This window comes from Octopus bimaculoides, chromosome 20, assembly GCF_001194135.2.
Source record: "Octopus bimaculoides isolate UCB-OBI-ISO-001 chromosome 20, ASM119413v2, whole genome shotgun sequence".
NCBI lineage: Eukaryota > Metazoa > Mollusca > Cephalopoda > Octopoda > Octopodidae > Octopus > Octopus bimaculoides.
The window spans coordinates 25,529,025-25,540,325 of record NC_069000.1 but is presented as its reverse complement, the minus strand read 5'-3'; the positions used below and the strand labels follow the sequence as shown (position 1 = coordinate 25,540,325).

The 11,301-nt window shown below is 35.7% G+C and overlaps 1 protein-coding gene across 1 annotated transcript in view; it reads left to right on the top strand.

The window, feature by feature from the left end:
- The window catches only part of LOC106868020 (ammonium transporter Rh type B), a 57,139-nt gene that overhangs the window by 20,777 nt on the left and 25,061 nt on the right, over positions 1 to 11,301 (top strand). The window contains exons 3-4 of the mRNA XM_014913116.2: positions 6,372 to 6,549; positions 8,421 to 8,571. Of these exons, the coding sequence (XP_014768602.2) occupies positions 6,372 to 6,549; positions 8,421 to 8,571 (329 nt within the window). The remainder of the gene's footprint in view (positions 1 to 6,371; positions 6,550 to 8,420; positions 8,572 to 11,301) is intronic.

The following is an 11,301-nucleotide window of genomic DNA, read 5'->3' as shown; positions in this document are numbered from 1 at the left end:
TATATATGTGTGTGTGTGTGTGTGTGCGTGTGTGTGTGTGTATGTATGTATATAATTGTTAAAGAGGACAACAAACGTTAAGGCAAGACAAACTTCTCAAGCCATATACGTTATTATTGGAAAAATTCAAAGTTTTACTGCTGTTTCTGGGATATTCCGTCTTCGGAGATAAGTGAGGAAAATGAGACGGGCATAGATTAATGAAACGATGACATAGAGAACAGGAGAAAAGGAATAAGGAGATGAAGAAAAGGGAGAAAGAAAAGAAAAAAAAGAAGCATTTAAGTTCACAGTTCAACTTTCCAGTCATGTAGATGTTAGTCCATAAGTTCTCACGTGCAATCCTGTGTAAATCCGTGTAGGTTAAAGTCTTATTAGTGTAAATATACAGAAATAAACGCGAACGTATCGACGTTCCATAAGAGAATGGTAGCGGAGTTAACTATTAAGGGGTAAAGATAAAGGAAAATAAATAAATAAATTGATAAATAAATAAATAAATAAATAAATAAATATAAAATAGGTAGAGAGTGTGAGGGAGGAAAGCAAGGATTGGTATTAATAACAAAATAAGGTACATAAGAGTATAGTGTACAAAAATAAACAAGAAGATAAATAAACAAATAAATATATAAGGGTAAATAAGGAAAGAGGAGGTGGAGGTAAATGAAGTTAACGTAAAAAAAATAAAGTAAAATGAAAGGGATTCCAAGAGAATAGTAGGTGCCAGCCGTATTCTAGTCAGTAGGGGTTAGGTAGGAAATCTAGTAGTAAGTGATTGTGTCCGTTTTATGGCTAAGTTCAGTGGCTGTAGAAATACTTTTAGCTATGGGGGTATGGGTGTGTAGGTTGTTGTGAATGGAGAAACCAGTTGAATGTTAAATTATTTAGGAATAAAAGTTAGAACTAAATATTAGGGGATTTTATAGGCTCTGGTTTAAAACTAAATTAAAGAATTAGCATTTATCTTATCAAGTGCTAAGATAAGGTTGACAGAAGAGATATACAGGGGTATGCGTTAACGTTGATGGAGGTATGTATGTGAGTGTTATACGTGGGGGCAAGTTTACATTTGGATTTATGGAAGAATTTAAAAGTGCGGAATAATTTGTGTTTACACGTTGTGAAAGCTTCCTTGTGTTTGTTAAGCATTTGTGAGTTAAAGTTTTGAGGGCTTCTTTTAGGCAGAGTTCACAAGTAGAGCGTTGGCCCTGGTATGGGATGCCTGAATAGCCCAGGATAACCTATATTGTATTTTTCTATTAATTAGATGGTGTACATGGCTGGCTAGTGATGTGGAATTGCTATGCTCTTTATATTTTAAGGAATTTCAATGATGCACGTGGTCGATCCAATATAGCAATTATTGGAGTTATTTACTATGTTGTGAACGGTGCATTGATATACGACGTTGAATCTTCTGCAATGGGCTTGCAGCAGGTAGTCTGTCCCAGATCTGCAGTTGCAGCTATCAGTTCTACAATTGTTAGCTGGAGAGAGGGATGAGGTAGTGCAGCTAGTTGACAAGCTAAAGGCTGAGGTTGTATTAGGTAAATCGTTCATGATATCGCTATTATCATCGCCATCATTGCTATAAACAAATATCAACGCCATCGTTACCATTATTATCATCGTCATTATCGTTATCGCCATTGCTATCATAATTATTAATACTACTACTACTACTACTACTACTAGGTGTTGTTATAGTAGTAGTAGTAGTAGTAGTAGTAGTAGTAGTAGTAGTAGTAGTAGTAGTAGTAGTAGCAGCAGCAGTAGCAGTGGTACTAGTGGTGGTATTAGTTATATTCTTACAACTATTAGTAGTAGCGTTTGTGGTAAGAGTGTTACTAATAGTATTATTTTCAGTGATAGCAATATCGCCGTTGGTGGTAGTATTAGTATTATTGCTAGTATTATTAGTAGTTGTAGTAGAGGTATTGTTAATTGTATTGGTTATAATATAGTTAGTATTGTTAGTATCACTATGTCTATTAATATAATCCCCACCCCTCCGAGGTGGGGATTGTATTATGTATGTTTAAGTTATTTAAAGTGTTAGGGCCAGGGATTTGGATATGTTATTACGAGCGGTGTTAGTGTTTTCATTGTGTAGGCCTATGGTAGGGTTGTATGCATTTAGATGAGCTGATAATAGATCCTATGTTTGGTGTAGAAGAAGAGGATACTTTCAAAGTGGATCTGTTAAAGATAGAATGGTACTTATGGTTACGTGGGAAATTGGACTCTACTATTCTAAAGAAAGCCTCTAAAGAGGTCCTTAACGTTTAAAGCGAACGGGGGTGTATACCAGAGAATAGATCTCCCACCACTTTTATTAGGCAAATTTGGGGAGGTATAATTCCTAGAGGAGAGTTGGAAGGTTTTATGTTAATATTCTTAGATCGAGTGTTATGCGTGTGGGTGCTAGGTAGGCGAGATTGTCTAACCATAATGGGAGAGTTTGGATATACAATATGTGGGCATGTTGTCTTGTGCTAAGTTTAGAGAGGTGTTCTTTAAGTCTAGTGCTGGGTTTAAATCTAATCTTCTGGGAGAAATTACTAGCAGCTACTGCTTGGTTGTAGTAAGTGGTGTAGTTATTGAAGATTTCCTCGGTGGCGAATAGACCGGATATTCTGAAGGATATGCCTTTGATTATACTTCGAAAGTAGATTAATGGTGGCTAGATTCTGTGTTGATGTACTTAAGGTATTGATCAGGTTTATGATATGGGAAGTAGAGTGAAGGGTTTAAATCTAATGTAACGTCTAGAAAGTTTGCTGTCTTGCAAGGTTTTCAAAAGGGATAGGTTGAAGTTGGTGAATAATTTATGTAAAAGTTTTCTAGTTTCTTCTAATGCAGATTTTGTTAGGCCTTGCTTTCCTCCCTCGGTCTCTCTACCTCTCTTCATATTTATTTATTTTTCTTTCTCTTTATCCCTTAATAGCTACCTCCGCTGCCATTCTCTTACAGAAAGTCGATACGTTCGCGATTATTTCTGGATATTTACATTATTAAGACTTTAACCTACATGGATTTACACAAGAATGCACGTGAGGACTTATGGACTAACATCTACACGATTGGAAAATTAAACTGTGAACTTAAATGCTTCTTTTTTTTCTTTTCTTTCTCCTTTTTCTTTATCTTTTTTTTCCTTTTCTCCTGTTCTCTATGTTGTCGTTTCATTAATCTATACCCTTCTCATTTTCCTCACTTGTCTCCGATGACGGAATATCCCATAATCTGGAATATCCCAGAAACAGTTGTAAGACGTTGAATTTTTCCAATAATAATAACGTATATGACTTGAGAAGTTTGTCTTGCCCTAACGTTTGTTGTCCGCTTTAACGATTATAAATCTGCTATATCGGAAATCTACAATGGTTCCATAACTCAGATATAATCTTGGAGCCCTGGTTATCCGTTACAGCACCTACCAAGAGTACCTAGTCGTTTAGATCACCTGTGAACTAAACCCTATATTTTGTGTATATGTATATACGTGTATGTATATATATATGTGTGTGTGTGTGTGTGTGTGTGTGCGTGTGTGTGTGCGTACGTGTATGTGTGTGTGCGTGCGTGTGTGTTTGTGTGTTTGTGCGTGTATATATATATGTATATATATATATGTATATATATATATATACACATACATAAACATATATATACTACTTTCTCTCTTCTTTTTATTCTACATATTTCTCTCATTCCCATTCTTTTCTCTCACTCTCACTCCACCTTCCCCTTCTCTTAAACTAAAGCGTAGCGCGTGGTCGAACGAAGAAGCAGAATTACAAAATAGATTGTAACAGACAATATAAATAAAGTTTAGTGTTACTGGTTTTAATGTTCAACCGTTTCTATATATTCAATCCATCGATGTATCTATCAGGTCATCCCATAAGTTCTGTCCGATCTTACCTTTTTTAAAATTGAATGAAATTTAATAGTATTTTAGAATGTCTAATTGAATTCAAATTATTTTTATGCATTTGTGTACATTTGAACTAATTAAATATTATTTTACAGAATAATAAAATTAAAATTTCTTTGATTAAAACCCCTTCTAACATGGAAGTATCCAAAGAGCATTTAAGGCACATAATGTTTTATGAGTACAAAAAAGGAAACTCTGCAGCCGAAGTGACTTGAAGCATACACTCAGTTTATGGAAAAGAATGCTTGAATGAAAGAACTTGCAAAAGATGGTTTGCAAAATTCAGAAGTGGAGATTTCAGTCTTGATGATGAAGATCCAACAGGACATCCAGTTGAGTTTGATGATAAGCTCTTTGAGGCATTACTTGAAGAAAATCCTGCATTATCAGTTGAAGAATTGGCAATAAAGCTTAGTTCAAGCCATACAACTGTTCATCGTCATCTTCAACAACTTGGAAAGGTTCCTAAACTTGAAAAATGGGTGCCTCATGAATTGTCCGAAAGCAGCCGCAAATCCCGAGTTGACATCTGCTCTTCTCTCCACTCTTGCGAACTCGTTTCACCCTCTTTGTATAGACTTGTGACGAAAAAAAATGGATTTTCTATCGAAATGTTAAACGTCGTAAACAGTGGCTTGGTAAAAGGGAAAAGGCTCAACCACAACTGGGAAGGGAACTTCATGGGAAAAAGGTTCTTCTCTCTATCTGGTGGGATTACAAAAGAGTAATTCACTTTGAATTGTTACCACCTAATGCAGCAATCAATGTTCAAGTCTACTGTCAGCAATTAGAGCGTTTGAACCAAGCTTTGAAGAAAAAAAGACCGGCGTTAGTGAATCGAAAAAGAGTGATGTTTCATCAGGACAATGCGTGACCCCACATTGTAAAGATCATATCACAGAAGATCGAAGAGCTTGGTTGGGAAAAAAATTCCTCATTCACCTTGTTCTCCCGACCTTGCTCCTTCACATAACTTTCGCAAGCCAGGAGGAGATCGAAACTGACATTTCAGAGTTCTTCGCTTTGAAACCAAGGGAGTTTAACATTGATAGGATTAAAAAGCTTGCAAATAGATGGAAGGAAGTCATAGATAATCAGGGAAAGTACATTGAGGATTAAATTTCAATTAAATATAACATTCGATCACTTGTTTTCTTTATTCAAAATTCGGACAGAACTTATGAGATGACCTGATATATGGATGGATAGATTCATTGGCGGATAAAAGATAGCGAGAGAGGTGGCTAGATATATCGACACAGTTAAATCAAAGTGAAATAACCTGCTGTGGATGTTATTGTTACCTTTTTATGTGTAGAAGCCTAAAGACTGAGGCCACACTGGGGCACCTCAATTATAGTTATTTGGATTTTTTTTGTATTGTTGGAGTAGACAGATACATACATAGACAGAACTGTGAGTAGAATATGACAGATAGATAGATAGATAGATAGATAGATAGATAGATAGATAGATAGATAGATAGATAGATAGGTAGATAGATAGATAGATAGATAGATAGATAGATAGATAGATAGATAGATAGATAGATAGATAGATTGATTGATTGATTGATTGCCTCTTCAGTACTGCCTAGGTGGATTTTTATACCTGAATGTTTCAGAAAAATATACAATTTCATCATATTTTTTAAAAAATAACCAAGGAACCTCCACTGGTACCGCTATCTTTCATTAATGATGTATTGGAAAAAGATGTTGCTATATAACAGTAGCACAAATATAAACCAGATGGTGGAAAATTACTGACACAAACAATCTGTAAAGTCTGAATTTCCTTAAATTGTCGCCCCACCCCTTTTTCTCTGACTAACAAGATACTTTCAATTAATTTATTTTTATGTATGTCAAGTTCTTTATCACTTTTTGCATGATTTATCAACCTTTATGGCACCTAATACCGTTAGCTATTTCCTTTAAATCATTCTCTTTTAATCATGCACATTATTAACGACCAAAATACCTCATAACTTTCCCTAAAGTTTCTGTCGACTATGATTCTCTCGATTATGATTTATGTCGACTATGATCTGGTCCTGTAAGATCGAACACTATTCATGACAGTTCCTTTACTTACAAGCAGGGATCAAGTTTTCATCTTATCAAGTATAGTTGTGTAACCAATAAGTTAACTTCGCAATCCTGCAATTACGGATTCGATCTCAAGTGCATTATCTTATTCAATTTTCTTCTGAGAGACGCGTTTTTTAGTGAAATTTGAAGGATAGAAAAGACGTATGCGCGCACGCGCGTGTGTGTTCCACTCTCTTCGGATTGTATTTTTGCCATAAGTATATGTCTGATAGTTAACAATATCACATTCATAAGCTGTGATACCAAATTTTAAGGTCTTTCATTTACCTTGTTATCCACCAAATGCAATTTCCAATATTTTATTATTTCAGTGACCCAAGATGTCCATGTGATGATTTTCATTGGTTTTGGCTTTCTTATGACTTTTCTCAAGAGATATGGCTTTTCGAGTGTCAGCTTCAACCTTTTATTATCTGCTGTTGGAATCCAATGGGCTATGATTGTCCGGAATCTTATTGAGGAACAACATTTAGAGTTAGGACTTAAGTCGTAAGTAAACACTCCATGTATTATTTATTCTGGTGTGAACCAGGTAATAGTTTATACTGCCGAAATGGAATGAAATCATAGCAGCATTGTCAAAAAATTCGCTTAATGACCACATTGGTGTGTTCCACTGCACATCACCTTGGGTTGTGTATTTTACAATAGTTCAGCTACATCAAAGCCTTTGAAAGAATTTTGTTAGAAAACTACGCGGAATCCCGCCATTTAAAGACATATATATTATGCGTATCTTATATTCATTAGTGTCTGTGTATGTCCGTATGTATATATGCATGCTTATGAGTGTTGTGTATGCATGTGTGTGTATCTACAAGTAATAGAAGAATCAGAAAAAAAAGATGTGAAAGGAATGTGGTTACGATCTATCCTGCAAGCTAGGCCGATAAGATCGACATCAGAGTAACCACTAGTAAAAGAAAGAAAGAATAAATTAAAATATTTCATTAGTGAAGAGTAGTGACTGAAACCAGTACAGGTTGGTCTGTTTACTTTGAACTTGGTATTGATGAGAGCAAATCTGGAGAGTTGTCAAAGTATCAGATAGAAACTTAACAGCACTTGTCCGGGATATTTGCGCTCTGTGTTCAAATTTCGTTCAGACCAGTTTTCCCTTTCTTTCTTTCGGAGTCGGTATTAAAGTACCAGGACAGTTTTGGAGTCGAATTCTCTCTTTGTTTCCCTTCGGATTATGATAATTCATTATGATAATTCAAAGAAAAAAAGGGATAAACTGAAATCATTTGCAGTGCCTGCATTGCACATTCGACTCAATTTCATCACCTACATTATAACGTTGACTCAATGTTTCTTTTTTTTATTATTTTTTTTTTGGTATCCATATAGTCGCGAGCAAGTATACATACCCTCTCGTTCCTCCAGACCCTTGAACATCGAAGACTTGGCAGCTGGATGGAGGACAAGTATGTACCCCAGGCCCCGATAGTTACCTTATTTTATCAGCGGAATTCCAACTCAAATACTAAAGAACCTGAAGAAATGCCAGGAAGCTTACTGTCAGATACTTTAACATTTCTACTAATTATCTGCAATAATTGTCAATATTGCATCAATATTCCACTTGTGGTACAGGGCTGTGATTACTGTTTGGGTTGGAGGGAGTGGCCGTATCTATGACCCATATACGACCACCTAAATCGACGAGGTTAACGTTCCTCTTGAACAGTTGAAATTTGACAACTTCAAGGAAACGTGTCCTCTGAGGAAATTCCTGGAGAGCTAAAATTCTTGAGATAAAGTGCTGACGTAGTGGTTAATATGGAGTTTAGAATAGAGACAGTATGTGTGCAAGACGGAGAGATGAGTGAGACGGGAATGCCTGAGTCGAGTTGACCAGCTATTTCCAAAAAAGGCAAAAAGAGGAGATTGCAGGTCTAAGGACCAGAGAATGGCGTGCGTTAGTAAATGAGTTTATATCAATCAGTCCAATGGCTTTTATTCGAATGAGATCCAGGATTTGTGTCAGTGTGTACGTGCGAGCGCGCTCGAGTGTGTGTTTGTGTATGAGGGTATGTGTGTGTATTCGTGTGTGTGTATGTGTGTGTTCGTGTGTGTGCGGACATTCATGTTTGCATGCGTGAGTGCGTAACAGTAGCAGTCACAAATATGGAGGATCTATGAACTTTGTAAAGGGTCACTAGTCTCAAAGAATCGATTGAGGTGGATATTTTACGATGGGTTAACGAATGCCGTAAGTTTGTTGATATAGGCAACCAATACTGCATTCTCTCGCCTCTTTGTGCCTACATTAAAAAAAAATCAATATTCAACTTGTACATTATTGATTTTGTTCCTTCTCTTTGCTTTTGTTTACTTTATTTTGTTAATTTTTGCAGTATGTTGACAAGCGATTTCGCTATAGCGACAGTATTGATTTCTTTCGGAGCCGTTTTAGGAAAAACCAGTCCGTTACAACTTATTATCATGTTAATGATTGAAATACCATTGGCCCAAGTTAATGAATATATTGGACTCCATAAGCTTAACGTACGTTTTTTCTCAGACATTATTTTTGTATTTATTTCTAACAATATAATATATATATATATATATATATTACAGTACACGTCTTTGTATATATACTTTTTTGTGCGAGTAACAGCGTTTGAAATTGTTGAATTTGTTACTAAGATTTATATTTTCTAAGTCATTCTATGCGAATTGGTTCTGTTTTATTTATTTGTTGTATTTGTCTCATAAAGCTTAACGAAACAATTTGGAGTTTTCTAAATTATCCACCAGCGTTTCTTTCTTTTTGTAACAGTGTCTCTAATGAGTTGTTCTGTATGTATTTTGCATTTGAAAGTTTATTCTGGTTTCTTAAATGCTTAACAAATCTTATCTTTCATATAATAAAATACAATGTGTCACGACGGACGTGGAAAACTAAAACAAGAAGCAGAGTGGGAGTGAGTGATAGTAAGAGATGCTAAATGCAGGTGAACTGCAATTAGATGTTTTACTCTGAAGTCGTCGGTATTTTAATCGAAAGGAAATTACATTTTTATTATAATTATATTTATTATATTTATTATAATTATATTTATCTTACCACACACAAACATAGTACATACATGGTTACACTCACACACACACACACACACACACACACAAACACACACACACACACACACACACATACATACACATATATATATAAACGAAATTGGATATTAAACTCATGTTTAAACAGTATTATCGCTCACATATCATACAAATTTTGTATATGAGTGTATATATATATATTGTTTCACACTCTCTTTCTTTTTTAGTCCGTTTCCCCATGCTTACCCTTTTTGAAACTAACCGTTCTTCCTTGAAAAGGGGAAAACATTCACACCCATAAGTATTTCTGTGCACATGCATACATATATTAGACATAGATGCAATGCATACGTATGCATATATACATATATGTACATACATATGTGCATACGTATGTATATAAGCAATAATAAATCTCTGAGCAAAGTATAGACAGTAGCTGCATGACATTGTGAAGTATATTTGCCACTTAAATGTGGCTAACCCTTAAGGGTGGATGCTACTGTAGCTTGTAGCCCCAGGAAGACATCTCCTCCAGCTGTCTATTGACACACTTTCTGTGCCCTATCAGTATTTGCAAAGTGAAGTCATCGTTCCCATCTCCAGCCTGATGTGATACACACGGACCCGGGTTTCTAGGTATTGACCCGTCCTCAGCGTGTGAGAAGGATGACTTCCCTTTGCAAATACTGATAGGGCACAAATAGTATATATATACATAGATAGATAGATAGATAGATAGATAGATAGATAGATAGATAGATAGATAGATACACATGCACATGTGTATCTATCTCATAATGCTTAATGAAACAATTTGGCATGTCTTTCTTGCTGTAACAGTGTCTTTACATATATATATATACGTATGTATGTGTTTGTATATGTATATGTAAGTGTGTATGCGTCTGTTTTAGTCAGGATATGCTGATAGTTTTAGCTATTTGTTTCATAGCCAATCGCCTGTCAACCATCAGCATGTGATCAACACAATCAATGTTTTCCTCGGTGGTGGCAGTTGCAGTTTGTCCAGACCCTTGGTCATCTTCTAGACTCCGTTTCCCTCCTAAATTCAGCTGCCCACTTTTGCAATGCTGATAAACTGAAGCATCATCCCCTGCTGTAACAACCATGTCAGCATGAATTTCCTTGAGGGCTAAAACCTTTTTCTGCTGGCACCCGATAATGCCACGATAACAAATTTTGTCCATTTTCAAAGGAAGTCGATACTAGTTACTTTCGAAGTGTTCCTTGAACAGAATTTCAGTTTAGCTGTAACGAAACAATGTAGTTATTAATAACAAGGGTTGAAATGCATGCATGATTTCACAGCTCTAGCATCCCTCCTTCATAGTCAGCCTATGAAATTTTCAGCCCACTTTCGTACATACATACATACATACATACATACATACATACATACATAAAAATAATGTTATGATTTACTTTATACACAAAAATAACCAATAACTAGGCGTAGGAGTGGTAAGTAGCTTGCTTACGAACCACATGGTTCCGGGTTCAATCCCACTGCGTGTCACCTTGGGCAAGTATGTATGTATGTATGTATGTATGTGTGTGTATATGTTTGTGTGTCTGTGTTTGTCTTCTCCCCCCAACATCGCTTGACAACCGATGCCAGTGTGTTTAAGTCCCCGTAACTTAGCGGTTCGGCAAAAGAGACCGATAGAATAAGTACTAGACATACAAAGAATAAGTCCTGGGGTCGATTTGCTCGACTAAAGGCGGTGTTCCAGCATGGCCACAGTCAAATGACTGAAACAAGTAAAAGAGTAAAAGAGTAGGGAGTAATTATATTAGAGTATCTAAATCTATATGGATAACATCTGCAGTGAAAAGTCTATAACACAAGAAGGCAAAGTATATTATAAAGAACAATAAAAAAGAGCCTGAGTGATATATCTCGACGTGATAATTCCTGCTGTTGACTCAACAGTCTTTACATGATCACACTATTCTGTGTGAATCACATCTTGAGGGAATCATTTCTTTAGAGAAATATAACGAAAAACATAAATCCGCTCTGTTAAAGAATTAAGATAATGTGAATTTATGATAATTGACAACTAGGTATCAGATTACATGGATTTATATCTAGAATGTAATAAATTCATAAATTTACGCGGTAGCTAATTGAGGAGGCAGCGGTTT